Source organism: Myotis davidii, unplaced genomic scaffold (assembly GCF_000327345.1).
Source record: "Myotis davidii unplaced genomic scaffold, ASM32734v1 scaffold674, whole genome shotgun sequence".
Classification (NCBI taxonomy): domain Eukaryota; kingdom Metazoa; phylum Chordata; class Mammalia; order Chiroptera; family Vespertilionidae; genus Myotis; species Myotis davidii.
In genome coordinates, this window is record NW_006286674.1 from 1034817 (window position 1) to 1050992 (window position 16176).

Sequence of the window (16176 nt, forward strand, 5' to 3'; positions counted from 1 at the left end):
TATGGAATATAATGATCAACATAAACTGATGAACAAAAATAGATCCAGAGACATAGAAACACTGAACAGACTGTCCAACCTCAGGGGGAAGGCAGGAAGGGGAGGTTAGAGAGCAACCAAAGGACTTGCATGCATGCACATGAGCATAACCAATGGACACAGACACTGGGGCAGTGGGGGCTTGCCCAAGGTGGGAATGGCTGAGGTGGGGGGGGGGGTCAATTGGGGAAAAAGGAGACATATGTAAAACTTTAGACAATAAAAAAAAATGAAGTTTCATTTGTTGCAAAAAAAAATAAAATAAAAATCAGACCCTCTGGAGTGGCACCTAACCGGTAATATGCTTTAAAGCTCCCCACGAGATTCCAATGTATAGCCAAGGTTGAGAGCCATGGGGTTAGATAAATTTCTAAAGCCCCACAAGCTATAACAATCTACGATTTGAATAAGTTATGTGGGACAATATAGTCTATTCATATGCCATCGAAATGCTTCCCTTGAGTCTAGAGATTGTTTAGAAGAGCTTCTCTAAGGATTTGTTAGACTCCTTGACTGCTAAATTCTAACAGGTATCTGGGCACTATGGCCTTTAGAACCTAGATCTAAAGACGAAAAGAAAAGGCTGCTTAGTTTAGTTTTGTTGTTTTTTTTTTTTTCTAAAAAATAGCAGCTTAGCTACTTAGTCTTTCAAAGGGACGAACATATTCCCAATTGAATTGATTCTCAGTGTTTTTTCATATTGTCAACAATGCGGAGGGAAAAAACCTCTCCCCAGTAGTCTCTGCAAGCAAAGCCAATAGATATATGCTTGAGGTCAATCCATCCCAGTGGGAGTTGGAAGTGGAGATGATCAGGGACATTAACTCTCCTCCAATACTATCTTTCTGAAAAAGCGCAGCTGTATGGGGGCAAAATAAGTCAGAGCTTTGGAGGGCTTTACAATTTTTACTTTGACAGAAACCTTCACAACAACCCTGTGAGGTGGGTCCTATTGTTCCCCTGTATTACTGAGGAAGAACAACCCGAGGCTCAGAAGTTAAGCAACTTCCCTCCTCAAACCGAGAATAAATGGCAGAGCTGGGACTTGAGCCTGCACTCCTAGCCTTCATTCTACTGGCACTGCTCTCAGTACTTTGGGTGAGGAACAGGTCTGGGGCTCAGAAAACTTGGTATCTGAGTCCCTCTGGCTATAAGGAAAACCTCAAGAACTTGTTAAGCATCTGTTTTCTGCTCCATCAATCTGGGGTGATAGCTCCTACATTCCCTCTGGGTGAGAATGAGAAAGCACATGTATGAGTCCTCATGCCTATTTCCATGTAAGATGCGGCCTGACCTAACACATCTTTCCTGCATCTCAGCTGCAAGTGATTATTAGGTGCCTCTGAGGGAGAAAGCCAGGCTAATATAGCCTTAATGTAATCACAGTGAAGGTGATCTACATAACAAAGTTTTCCAGCATGCAATCAACTCTATGCTACTAAAAACAAATCTTCATTAAAGATAGTTTCCTCAAAATAATCTACAATCCTACATAACTTTAATAAGCTTTATAGTAAAAAGTAGTCAAACAAACTATTAAAACTTGCAATAGAAAAGCAGGACTATGTAAGCTGAAATGAGAGTTCCCCATTGGAAAGCTTCATTTGAGGGATACTTTTAATACAGTTTTTAAAAAAAACATACTTACCATTGTTTTCAAGCCGAAGATGAAATCTGTTAGCCACAGGAGCCACTGTGTATGATGTCAATGGACTGTAGCCATTGTCCAAAGCCCACCTGACTAGATTCTCTTGGGTTGAAAGAATGTCATCTCGTATTGATTTGGTCATTATCATGGATCTTTCACTCTCTTTCCCAAAGCCAATACTGTTCGGAGCCTGAAGATAGTAGCAAAATTTCACTTATGAGTCTAAACAGTGCTTTAGATAAGAATAATTGAATATCTAAAACAAATAGAGTCTATATTGTATATGAAGAAATTATTCTTTTAATCCCTATTTTCCTTGGACTAAGAATATGAACACTGATGTGGAAAAATATATATATATATAATCCTCACCAGAGAATATGTTTATTGATTTTGCAGAGACTGGAAGTGGGAAAGAGAGAGAGAAACACTGATGTGAGAGAGAAACATGGATCAGTTGCCTACCCCACATACCCTGATCCCCGCAACCTAGGTATGTGTCCTAACTGGGAATCAAACCTGCAACCTTTTTGGTGTACAAGACGATGCTCCAACTAATCAAGCCACCCAGCAAGGGCTGATGCAAAAATCTTTAACAACAGATTAAGAGAAATCTATTCATGCTGTTTGATCATAGCATTTGGGTTGCTTATGTTGATAAAAATAATCTAATGATAGCTAAGCTATATACTAAGTATATCTAGTATGTTATTGCAGAGTTAACGTTTAAACTATTAACACACACACACCAAATATGTATGTATACTGAACTTTCCTTTATTTTTATTTATACAGCTGTGCATGTTATATTATATAAAAAAAAGTCTGTTTCTACTTCCTGTAGCCTAGATTTACATGAAAGAAAGCACAACCTAGTTACTTCAGTAGTAACTAGGAGACTATCTCATCTATGTAAACTATTAAATTCATATGGTGAAACCATTGTTTATATTTCATTTACAATTTATGATCTATTTAGCAATACCGTAATTGTACTCATCTGCCAATTCTATTAACTGAATAGGCTTAGATCTTATGCTCTAAATATTAGTTAATTTAGGTTACTGTGCCTCTAAATCAATATTTTATCCAGCAAAACAAATCAGTCTTAAAATTGGCTTTCACTGGTAATCAGTGACAAAGTTAAAACTGAATGATAGAAATCTTTCCAGGAAAGGACCTAAGAGGACTCTGAGGAACCAGGACATGGGAGGTAATTTTCCAACCACCTCTGACTCCTGCAGCAGTAATCACGTCAGATGATGAGGGAGCTGACTGCGGCACAGAGGACCCCAGCGGGAAGGCCCGAATTGCCAACAACTGCTCCACAGGCTGAAAGCCCTGCCAGCGGCAGATTATGGCACTTCCATGCTGCATAAAAATCACTTTAATTTCCATGCCCAATGCTTTTCTCCTGCATACATACAGCATTTTCCCTAAATTCCCCATTTGTTTCCCATTCTGTTTGTCCCTAACATGACTAAATGTTAATCCTTTCCCACTGCAAAATCATAGAGGATTCACAGACTCTATGTTCTCTTGGTCTCTTTGGTTGTGGGAGATTGGCTGAGGACACATTTTCGATTCAGAGGATAGAGGAACTCACCCAGTATGTTTTCTATGACCCAAGGTGCTTATCTGAGAAAAACAAAACAAAACTGCACACTGGGCAGGCAGTCATGCGCAAAGGGACGGACGGCTTCAACCAAGTTCTGTGGCCATTTGCAAAAAACCCCCAAACCTCAGCTTCATAGGTTTGGAATAGTCTAACTCTCATTCTGATCCAAAGAAAACTCCCTGAGGGAAAGAAGGGTTAAAAATAGAAAGAAAACTAAACTGAGGTAAAGAAGGATCCAATCTGTTCTTACAACTTTTTATTCATTTAGTCAACAGCAGTCTCTTAAGCACAGCTTCTTCCCAGCCTTTCAAAGCAGCGTATCGTTTTGATTGGCTGGGGCTGCTTGGCCTCATCTGCCCTCGTCTTTCATGTTGTTGGACAGCTGAGAAAATACTGTATTTCCAGAATACTCTCATCATAACTGCCACCTGTCCTTTCTGTACCCATGTGGAGTGATTTGTTTACACCTTTCCACATGAAATCTGGGAGCTGTCAGTACAGCTCACATTGATTATGCCTTGGGATTTACAAGGCTACAAATCTATCTACACGTTTGTGAAGCCGCGAGGCTTGCAGCAACGGCAGGCAAGTTGGTTGCCAGCAATGAGTGAATGTCTCACCCTGTATTTCTGGGAGTCCCCAGGGTTTCCCAAGGCCTCGGTGTAGCTGCTCCAATGGGAGTGTTCAAGGGGGGTCTCCAAATACCACTGCCACCTTTCCCCACTCACAGCTTCACGAAAGATGATGAGCTAGAAAACTCTGAGTGCCTCCATCTCCTCCCCGACCACCCAACACACGTTTGCATCGGAACTGTTGGTGTAGGGGAGGGGCCTGTGGGAAGGGCTGGGCGGAAAGTGTGGTCCACGTTCCCACTGGGATGAAAAAATGTCTAAGAACAAATTGGCTATTGCCAACCTTAAAGTCCTAAGGCCATGAAATAGTACAACGATAAATTTCCAACACGTTTCCTCCATCTATTCTTTTGTTTTGGAGGTTCTTCCGAAATGTGATTATGCATAGTCCATAAGAACCTAACGGGAAAGCCAGAGCGTGCACAGCAAGGCAGGCACTTCTGGAATTCCCATTCTTGCCCACAGCACAACATTTGCATCTCTTTGGACCATTGTGTCATTTGGAGGGTTCATTCTGTGCACACCTCACCCTTCACATATACACATGCCATCCATGCTCTTCTTTAAATTACCCCATTAAGTTCCTTACAATCGTTAGTAGACAATTTTCTTTGTTTTCACTTTGTTTAGAGAAGTTAATTGCTCCTATAGACAAACTTTCAAGGGATGCTTATGGAAGAAAGATGAACTCCCTTTGTAAGGCACACATACTGTGCTAGGAGCTTTACCTAGGTTATCTCATTTAATGTCCTCTAAAATATAAGGAGACAGGTACTGCTGTCTCTCTGCTGGAGAAGGGGAACCTGAAGCTCACAGAAGTTTAGAAGACCGGCTGAGAACTCACCCGGTGCAGGCAGTGTGCCACGTATATTAGATGAAATAGCCAGCGCCCACTTAGCAAATACTTGTTAAATGAATAAATTAACAAATGAACAAACTCTGTTAAACCTACAATTACTCTCAAGATGACTACTATCATCGTATCCATTTCAGAGCTAAGGAAACAGACTAGATAGAGTTCAACTGGCTTACTCAGTCTCAACTGGGAGTACTGACCATTGGAAATGGGATTTGAATCCAGCCCTGTCTGGCAACAAAGCCAGGACTCTTTCCACTCTACCATACTGTCTCTAGAGGACACCCTAGAAACAAGGTCACTATAAACCATGTTCCTCTTTCTAAGCACGAATATATGCCTTCTTATTAGTAGGTAACTTTCCCTCACAGCACAGTCAGAATTCACATCTGAGACAGGGAGTTAGGAAATCACAAAGCATGAAGCTGATTGGGGGAATAAAAAAGAACATCATGAAACATTACCTAATTGTTTAGTAATGCTGCCATGCATTGTCCAAAATTGGCCTGGAACAGGAGCTCGGCCAAGGAGAGAAATATAAACAGATCTTACACTGAGATGAGCAATCTCCAATTCGTAGAAGTGGAGACATTCAGAGCGAACCCCAGGACTGCCACGGGCCAGGCACTCATACTCAGGGAGCGACAGAGCACTGAAGGGTCGGGGCTGAGAGAACATTTACACAAGAACTCCAGCAGGGAAATAAAATGTACCGTATGTTTTTGTCTTTCAAAGCTTGATTCCCTTTCCTGTTGTTGTTATTCTGAAATTAAAAACATTTGATTGGTGTGCCAGGCAGCAAAGGTTGCAGACACCTCAGGTCACCAACATCCCTCACATGCCGTGCCAGGGAAGGCAACCAACACAGCTCTGACTTCACAACATCACTGCCGGGCCTTGCGCTCAACACCAAATTAATGTATCATCGTTACACAGGATGGCTTGCTTGGATGCCTTCAAAGTTTAAAAGAAAAAAACCACAGGAACCAGAAACGATTACTTTAAATTAAGATGTGTGTGTTCGTGGCTTTGCCTGCTGCCTCTGGTGAGCGCCTGTACATGACGTTGCCTAGGGGACCACTGGTTTTGCTCTCTGCTGTACCACACGAAGGTGCCATGAAGAAATAATACCCAAACCAAAGGCTTTCCTCTCCCCAAACACTGAAAACATAACACCCCCTCCAATGGATTCAATGCAGATGCAGAAAGACGAACTGGCCACAATTTTTTAAAAAGTGCATAAAAATGTGAGCCTGCAAAAGAGATGCTAAAAAGGTTATTATCTTCTTAAAAATCAGAAGGGGGATTTTTCTTCGACTTTCGTTATGATTTGCTCCAAATATTCTGTCAAATAGTCATTTCCCTAAACGTATTTGAAAAAGTTTCATTTTACCAAATTTCAACATTCAACTTTTCAAGAACTAGTTGCTGTTTGCCTATCGGGCCAACCAGCTAAACCCCTACGGAATATTTCCTTCATGAAACATAATGCTTAGGGAACAGGTTGGGGGCGGGGTTTCTCTAGTGTCATCCCACTCACGTTTCCATTATTGTGAATCTATGATCGGTGTTTCGCCCTGAGAAAAGACATGCCAATATCACGTGTTTAACTCAAAAGTCGAGTCCTGGGTCTTCCAGGACTCAATCATGATGGCTGCATTGTGTTCATTATCTTATACTTAGCCTGCTGGGAAACGCACCAATATATTTCAGGCGGGTCACATGGGACAAGCGAGGTCCAGAGAGGTTACAGGACTGGCCCAAGGCCACAGTTTGTAAATGGCAGAGTCTGCACTCAAATCTGACCCCAGGAGCCATCATTTTAACCATCACTCTCTGCATCCTCATCAGGAGGAGCCAAGGAGCAGGCTATTTTACAAAGTGGAAAATCGCTGAGAGAGCTGAGAGAGAGTCCAAGGAGGCAGAAACTTGACAATAATACCACATATAAACATGGCTGAAATGACTGCCAGTCATCAAAACGAAGAAATGCTCAAGCAACTTACAACAACTGTCAGGCTTCCCTTAACATCGAAAGATTTGATCACCCAGTTGACAGACTTCTTGCACTTTAAGATCAAGATGAGATTTTTGACCACCTCAGGATCCTTCCGAGAAGGTCTTATGTCAATTATGATATCCACCTGGAAAGCGCTGGGAGTGGAAAACAAAGGCAGAGTTAGGACCCAAATGCCAGAAAGTTGCAACTATCTTCCTTCTTCCAAGTCTTCATGTTTCCCGTGTCTGGCCAGTTGATTAAAAAGCTGGAGCTGATCCCAGGCAAATGACATGTGCAAAACAGATTGTTAGTGCACACACAACAAAACAGCCTTACATAACAATAGGAAAATATGCCGCTGATAATTAGCCACTCATATTTTTCTCCTCTTTGAGTGGAAAAATAAAAAAAGGTGGTTAATGCAGCCACTGCTTGAAATGGACTTGACCAAATCAGAAGAGTTTGCTTTTGAAGCAAAATTATTGCTTTTGCAACCTTCAACACCTTTAGTGCTTCCGTGTGTAACTTTCCCTCATGCTGTATGTTCAAAATCCTTCAAGACCAGAAGTGGGCAGCAGTTTGATGAGTGGGAGATGGCAGGGAGGCGGGAGGAATGGCAGTAATAAAAATAGGTAACTTCAGAATAAGAGGCAAAAAGTCTGAAGAATTTCTTGACTTATATAATAAGGTTTGCTTAAGCCATTAACATTTGCTACCGAATCCTATCTGCACTTACTTTCCCAAACTTCTGGATATACACTTATTAAAATAAAGAAAACAGATGGCCAACCAAGTGATTACTGGAAAATTGATGAACACAACCCAAACTTTGAAGACTTCAGTATAAAAGATAATTTTTACCAAACAATAACATCTCTGTCATTCCGAATTTAAAGGAAAGTCTTTACATTGTGGTTTTACACACTTGTAAAGAATAAAATGAATGATGTGAATGAAGCCTTAGGCTTAATATTGCAGCATTGTTTGCCATACTGCTTCTATTCTCATTCCCTTTTAATTTTTCACAAAATTCTCCATGTGGGACAGAATGGAATCTTACCAAAACTCAACTATAGTTGATTCATTTTTAAAAAATCAAAATTTGATTAGAATTTTAACTTCAACATCCCTCTACAATATAAATTGACATTTTTAAGTCATTAGTCCACATGAAATGCAGGCTAAAGTGGAAGAAGAGCTAACTTTCCCCCCCTTTTATTTCTTTTTTTAAAATTCCCTGTTCATTCTTGATAGGGAGGGTTAAATTTCCAGGCCTGACTCAGGAAGTTGAGGGGGGAGGGGAAGAAGGGGCACAAGGGAGAGGTAAGTTACATCTAACAGCTGTTTGGCATGTCACTATGAAGGGCCACCCCCAACACTAATACACACAGCTTGGAAGTAAGCAGTTATGAGTGCAAAGGTGCTTTGATGACACTAGGAACAGGACTCTATAAACACAGAATATTATTCAAGTAATAATTATGGTGATAAGACACATTGCGTAATTTTCTTACCAAGGATAACCTCCTAGGACAGTGGTTCTCAACCGTTTTGGCGGTCGAACGACCCTTTCACAGGGGTCGCCTAAGACCATCCTGCATATCAGATATTTACATTACAATTCATAACAGTAGCCACATTACAGTTATGAAGTAGCAACGAAAATAATTTTATGGTTGGGTCACAACATGAGGAACTGTATTTAAAAGGGCCAGAAGTTTGAGAACCACTGTCCTAGGAGATAATGATAGATCAAGAATGACTGTGTCCTGACGGGGAGGTGGGTGGGAGAGGGCAATGGAGGGGGGGAAAGGACGTATGTAATACTTTCAGCAATAAAGATTAAAAAAATAAAACCAATAAATTTTAAAAAATTATTATTATTTTTTAAATGACTGTGTCCTATTAACTGGTACCAAGAAGTTCGGAATAGGCTTCAGGAACTCAACTGCAATGGAGAGGACCTAGAGACAGGCAGAAAATAAGACGGACTGCTGGTGCCTTTCCTCCCTTCTTAAGGCTTCTGTGACTCTCACCCCCAGCACGCGGCTCCCGCCCTCCCACACAGGAAGGGCCACCCCTCTCCCTGCCTCCAGGCAAGAAAGGTATTTGTATTCATCTCGTCTCCGTTCAGAACACACACTCACTCACCTGTAGGGGTTAGAGTTGGGGGTGATTAACTCAATGATATGCACTTCCTTGTCCAGGGGCTGCCTGGATATCACACACCCTTCTGCTGCTTTCGGCTGAAGGTACTCAGCCAGGTAATTGAGCGAGAGGAAATTCTTCCCGATGTTGCACGCAAGAGGGAACACTTGATCTGAAAGGAGAGAAGCGCAGAACCAACTGTGGAACCACCGATCTCCATGGTAACCAGATTCAAAAGAAAGAAGGGCAGGGCACAAGGACCATGAGTGCAGAGGAGGGGGTCTGAGATGCCTCCCCTCTGGTCACCAGTGACCTCCTACTGATCCGACTCTCCCGGCCTCTTTTGGTCTAAATCCCCTCCTTTCCTGTTCGCTGGGATACTGCTTGGTCCTCGTCCATTTCCTCACGTATCTCTCAGGCTCTTTCACCGGCTCCTCCGCCTCCGCTCATCCTTTACACACTGGTGGTCCTCAGTCCTAGGGGCACATCAGAATCCACCACCCCAGGGAGTCTGATCCAGAAGCCCCAGGGGAGCCTAGGAGCTTTCTTTGTGAAAAGCTGCACAGCTGATCCTGACAGAACACCAAGGCTACCAACCTCATTTCCTTCGTCCATCTTTCTGTCTCATACTCTTCCTGCATGACCTCAATCACTGCGATAGCTCCACGTGTTCCCAGATCACGGGGCCTTTTCTGAGCTGCAGACCTGTACTGTCATCTATCTACCCAGCACCTCCCGCCTAAAAACCCACTGAAGATTTCAGTCAGCACACCCCACACTGCATCCAATGAGCTATCCTACCACCGGTATGCTCCTCCTTGGATATTGGTTACCTCAATTAATAGGAGGACCAGCGGCCTAATTAACCTCTGGCCCACCACGCACAACACATCATTCCCTTCTATTTATTCCGCCCAGCACTTTATACTCTCAGGACTGAAGGCAGCAGCTTGCAGAATGCAATGAGGGCAGACTCTCATCCTGTCCCACAATCTTGACCCAGATGACTACTGTTTCTATGGCGCTGTACAGTTTACAAGGTGCTCTGTGCGAGGGCTGCTCGTCACCCCCACCAGGGAAAGTGATGCAAGGCCCCGGTCCGAAGACACTCCCCCAGTGGCACACGCCGCTTGCACAGCACTGTGGTTGATGGGATTTCCATTCGGTGGTTTAAACGTTTAAACAGAACTTGAAGCTGCTGGCATTGTGACAGCTGGGACCAGCGTCAACAAAGTTCTAGGTGCAGCAAACCCTTCTCAGAAGGGGTAATTAATCAGAGCCCTGGCACTTTAATGAAACAAACTTCTGCCCTTCTCGTTTAATGGACAGGATGCCAGGGTTCAAATTCACGTGCGCGTCTCACCGGGGAGCGAGGAATCAGCCCAGGAGGCACCAAGCTTGGGTTGATCATTCCCTCCCTCACCCCTGCCCAATGTGTGCTACTCCCTCGTGCGGAAGTGCACAGCACACACTGTGGCAACAGGGCTCCATGCACCATGGCGCCCCCAGAGCCATCCCTAGAACAGAGGGGACCAGAGGAGCTCCCCGCCTGCAGCTCCTTCCAAGAGAGCGTTAGCTCTGCACTCTGCATTCTTCCCTAACGACCCCCTCAGAGAGAGAAGAGCCAGGGCTCCGCCAACTCGGGCTGCTGGAGCAGCCTCCCACCACATCTGCCGAGGGGTGTGCCAGATGAGCAGATGAGGAATGCACACCCTGCAGCTGCGGCCCTGCGGATGCCTCCCCCAGATCACAGGACCACAGGACGGAAAATGATACTGGGGCGGCAAGGCTGAAACTTCATTAAGAAGCAGAGGGTGTGTGGATGGGCCAGGACAGGCCACTCTCGAACTCCGGAGACTAGAACTCTCCTGGGACTCCAGCCTCTAAATGCAGTTCACAGGGGTACCCGGTAGGGTAGGTCCATGGTATAGGTTTCCTGAATTACCACACGGTTATGTGAGATTTGAAACCTTCACAAAGCACTCACCTACACTGTGACCCACCTAAGCCACCAGGAAAGGGTGAATTGTTTAAAAGTTGCTGTTATTAAGGGCTCAGATGCCATTGCCACTAAGTTGAATAAGCTAATCACTTCTTATTGTGTATGCGTGCGTGTGTATGTGTGCGTGCGTGCTTGTGTGTGTGATTTTCCCCCCAAATGACCTTCTGCATGCCTGGCATCAAAACTTACATCAACTGCCAAGTAGAAAGGAAACCACAAAGGGGAATCCCCGGGTAGAAACCTGGCATGTTTGGGGTGGGGGAGGGGGCAGTCACATGCTTATTTGTATTTCAGGAAAGGGCTGACAAATGACTTTGAGACCTTGAATGATACTCTCTGAGCCTGGGAGGTGGTGCAAACTCCAAATTTTCCTGCTGCAGAAACTGAGGCTCCAGCGGTAAATCTGAGAGCTGCTTAAAGTTTCACAATTAATGAGAACGGCTGGGATAAGCACCAGGAACTCTGCGGTCCCTCCCCTCAGGTTAGAGCCGTCGTTCTCAGACATTCGTGAGCCCCAGAATCACCTCCAGTGCCCCTTCAGACACGGGTGACCGGACCCACCCCCAGAGTTTCCGATTCAGGGGCCCAGAGTGGGCCCCAGAACTGATATTTCTAACAAGTTCCCAAGTGACAGGGAGGCCACAGGGGTGGGGCCCACACTTTGAGAACTACTGAGGCTAGACTAGAGCAAGAGGAGGCTGGGGTCCCTGGGTTGTAGGGTAGAGAAAGGTCGGTTTCTGGGAAGGTAGCTGAAGAGGCTTGCTCAGTGGACGCAAACCCATGGGGAGACACAACATCGCCTCGTGGCCCATTGACAGCCCTAACCCAGGACTCTCATTCCCTTTAGCTGTTCCTCTCCATGGTGTGGGCCAAAGACTTAGACCCAGCTGGTGGCTACAGTCAAGTGTCAGGGGCTCCAACGGTGTGACCAAGGAGTAAACCAGGTTTTACTGCACTAGACATTACATCCTTCCCCGACCCAGTGTGTGGCCTTGGGAAGTCACTGAGTCCCTCACCTGAAGGCAAGGGATGGCTGGGCACCGGGGCTTGTGCACAGTCAAGAGAACAGAGCCCAGCATTCTAAACGTTACCATAACACATTTTCTTATTCTAACAAATTCCAGCGGGGGTCATCAACATTCTTTCTCGCTGCTAGAATTGTTTCAGAAATGCAGACCATTGGCCAGGGCTTAGAGCCACTGTGAAAAGAGATGTTTCATCTTGTTCCAAATGGACCTGACTTCTATTATGAGCTACCTGACTAGCATGACAGTTTAGCAACAAACTTCAACTTTTTAAACCCAAATCTCATCTCAAACTCCTCCTCTCTTTACTCTGCTGAATAATCCTTTCCATCCAGGTGGCCCACTGTCATTTTCAGGTTCTGCTTATTCCGCAAAGACTTCACACACACCATCAGGCAACACGCACTAGACTCGAGAGTCAGGAAACCTGGGTTTGAGTTCTGGCTTTGCCACGTGCTAGTCATGTGGATTTGAGCAAGTTAGCTTCACCTTCCACTAACCCCTCTGTAAAAGAACGGAAATAATGGCCTCCTGGGATTCCTGGCAGGGTTGGCGGGGCGGGTGCATTTGAAAGCACCTGCTGTGGCCTCTGCACACAGCACACACTCCAACGTCAGTGCCCACCTTTCCTGCGTCTGCCAAACAGTCCAGATCCAAAAAGGGCTGGGTGCAGGCACGCAGGAACCCCTGGGAGCTGCCATGCTGTGTGCAGAGGGGGTGGTAGCCGCTTTAAATGCACCAGAAAGCAGATGGACGCTCAGGACCTGAAGTGCAGTTTTCACACAATCACCTGACTATAACAAGGGCCCTTTCACAAGAGTCATTATTTCTAGTAATTTATGGGGGTTGCAAACATATTCCACTAGAAATAATAATGAAAAAAGTTATTAAAAATAATAGGCTTCCAAAATTGAGTCACAGAATATTTATATCCCTCTGCACGGCAAGGAAATTAAAATGGGCGATCTTCTATCAAGGCTGTACAGTTAGTTGCTTTCTCTAATAATTTACCCTTGCACCAGGCCTTAGTATTAAAAATATATGCAAGCACTTTTCCTCTGCTGTTGTCCAAAATTTAACTGCCATCTCAAAATCATCAACTGACATCAGCTTCAAATGTTTGCAAAATAATAGGTAAGAGGAAGCCCTAACTGCTGACCCATTCTGCCAGCAACCCCTTCATACCCCCGGTGATCACCTCCTTCCCCACACTCTCGGCTTCTTGCTCGCCACTCACTTTTCTAACTTCTGTGTATGGCTGTCTTCTAAATCCTACACCACAACCCACCCACCCCCACTACCCCCACCCCACTCCTCTCCCAACTAGGCTACTCCCCCATTTCTCACTTGGCCACGTTAGCTCAGAAGGAAAACGGGAAGGAGGGGACGTGGGGGGGAACAGGCCCCAGGGATCCCTCAGGTCCCTGCCAGCTCCGACATTCTGTAATTGCATGATTCCTTACCCTAACCACCTGGTCTCAGGAAAGAAAACAATGGACTGCCGTAAATCAGCCATTAACTGAAATCACATAAAATGTACCTTCTCCCACTTTAATGTAAATGTTTCGTGCTATCTTGAGTTCGGTGAAGGAAGTGACTGCTCCATACTCCTTTTGGGCCCAGTTTAACAGATGTTCATTTCCATGTGGGAAGCTCCTTTCTTCTGTTTTTGCTGACAATGAGAAGTTTCTGGATGAGAAGTGGACCTCAGAACCCTCAGACACCTAGAGGAAAGAGAATTGCACACTGAACGTGGTGCAGTCACCTGGAGCTGAGTCATAATTAGAGAGCACTTAGCAGACAACTGACTGGTATCTGTCAATCCAATTTCTTCCCTTGTCCCACAGGCAGGGTATCTTTTTTCAGCAACCGACTACAGAATAACCTCAAGCCTACTTCTCCCCGCTAATGAAAAAGCTACCGAGGACACAGGCTGTCCCTTTACATTTTTAAAGAACTTTGTGGGGACAGATTGCAGAGTCGCTGCAGTCTGTAGCATATGAATTATCATGGCTGTTTTCCAGATATCTAAATTGAAGACCCATCTTTCAAAGTGTTTCAAGTCGAGTCTTGGTGTCGTCATGGGCTTGGAATGAATGGGCTTCAGGATCAGGGCAAGCAATCCCCAAGTCCTGCTAGCAGGGGAACTAGACTTCCAAGCCTTCCCCTGCTGCAGTATCACCGCCACAGGGACACAGCAAGAGCCTCTCTGGATTATGTTCTCCTGAGCACAGAGATACCAAGAATGGCCAGAGAGTGCCAGTCTTCTAACCCCTTACACTACTTCCTGGCAGTGAGATGAATGTGCACTCAGTTTATTTTTTAAGACCACCCCCCATTTCCCACAGATAATGAAGTCAAGAGGCTGTTAGACTCAGCCTAATAAAACTTCGGCGATGATTTATGCAAGTCCCACACTCTTTTTTTAAAAAATATATTTTATTGATTTTCTACAGAGAAGAAGGGAGAGGGAATAGAGAGTTAGAAACATCGATCAGCTGCCTCCCGCACACCCCCCACTGGGGATGTGCCCACAACCAAAGTACATGCCCTTGACTGGAATCGAACCTGGGACCCTTCAGTCCGCAGGCCGACACTCTATCCACTGAGCCAAACCAGTTAGGGCAAGTCCCACACTCTTGCTGAACGTATTTAAACGACCGCTGACCTAGCAAATGGTTCATCCACAACTGAGAAGCCCTGTCCTGGTGGGCACTGAGGGATCCGTAATTTGAAAAACAGTCATAGGTCAGGCCCAGGGTGGGCACCTCGAAGCTTCCTCTACACCAGGGCTTCCTCACCAGAGGGGATTTGTCTCCCAGGGGGACAATGTCTATAAACACTTTTGACTGTCACTCTGGGAGAGAGGAGCTACTGGCAGCTAGCACGTGGAGACCAGGGTGCCGCTGAATATCCTACAGGAGTACACAGGGCAGCTCCCACTATAAAGAATTATCCAAATGTCCACAGTGCTGCGACTGAGAAATCCTGGTCTGTATTTTGGACTGTCTGAATGTTACTACCACTCAAACATCTCCTGGGTCCCCAAACTGACAGCTCTTTCTTTATTTCAAGTACTTAATGCAGAATAAGAGAACCTTTCGGGTTTGTACTGGCTTGGGAGGGCCAGAACTAATTATTAATAACCTGACCGTAAACTATGACCACTAACAGTCGTTATCATTTGTTGAACACCTACTATGTATTAAGCTCCACACAGTGCTATCAAGTGTGGTAAGGACATTTGCTAAATGTCCCAATGCCAGTTATAAATAAAACCAATGGGTACTGCTTAGCTTCTGCCTTGTTCTGACATCTCCTGCATAAGAAAAAAACCCCTGAGCCTGGACAGCGTGGCTCAGTGGTTGAGCGTCGACTTATGAACCAGGAGGTCATGGTTCGATTCCCAGTCAAAGTACATGCCCGGGTTGTGGGCTCAATCCCCAGTGGGGGAGGTGCAGAAGGCAGCCAATCAATGATTCTCTCTCTCATCGTTGATGTTTCTATCTTTCTCTTCCTCTCCCTTCCTCTCTGTAATCAATAAAAATATACATTTTAAAAAAAAGAAGAAAACCTCTGAGCCATTTACCTGCCAAACAATTGCCATGCCAACCTATGTATAAATCATCTGAGGCTCAACTACTTGTCAACACGCAACTTCAAACAATGTTTATCTGGTTTTCTGACTTAAGCTCTGCAGTAAAATCTTCTTTACACCGAAAAGCACTTGTGTTAAAAAGTCATTTTTATGCAGCCTGTCACCGAAACAATCCCCAGCAGCCCAGGGGCCTCTGTCCCACGGCCAGCACAGTGCTGAATGCTTAGGCAAGCATCCCTGGATGTTCTGTTCCTTTTGTTCTCATTCATGTTATGGCCATAAAATAAATCCCCCGGGTTTTAAATACGTTATACACAGAGTGCATTTCTTCAAAGGGGAAGGTGGGATACGTCACCCTGGAACATTCCAGAGGCAAGAATGTGAACAGGGTCGGTAAGAGGAGAAATAGGGAGCAGCTCCGGAATGTATCCTGAAGTAACTGAAGATCCGCCCTGCTCTCGTCTGCCTTCTCCCGGGCCAGCAGCAGCAAGGGTCCTACCTTCAGGGCTGAGGGATTTGGAAAAGGAGTTACTGCCATTCCTCAGGCACATTCCAGTAAGGAAGTAAAGCTGCCAGGAGCAGGGAAGTGTCCCTGACTGTAGGTCAGTGGG

The 16176-nt window shown here is 45.0% G+C and overlaps 1 protein-coding gene across 1 annotated transcript in view; it reads right to left on the reverse strand.

Moving 5' to 3' along the window:
• The window catches only part of TGFBR3 (transforming growth factor beta receptor III), a 177019-nt gene that overhangs the window by 36520 nt on the left and 124323 nt on the right, over positions 1-16176 (reverse strand). The window contains exons 4-7 of the mRNA XM_006758203.2: positions 13508-13691; positions 8944-9112; positions 6800-6947; positions 1688-1877 (exon numbers count right to left, since the gene is read on the reverse strand). Coding sequence (XP_006758266.1) covers positions 1688-1877; positions 6800-6947; positions 8944-9112; positions 13508-13691 — 691 coding nt within the window. The remainder of the gene's footprint in view (positions 1-1687; positions 1878-6799; positions 6948-8943; positions 9113-13507; positions 13692-16176) is intronic.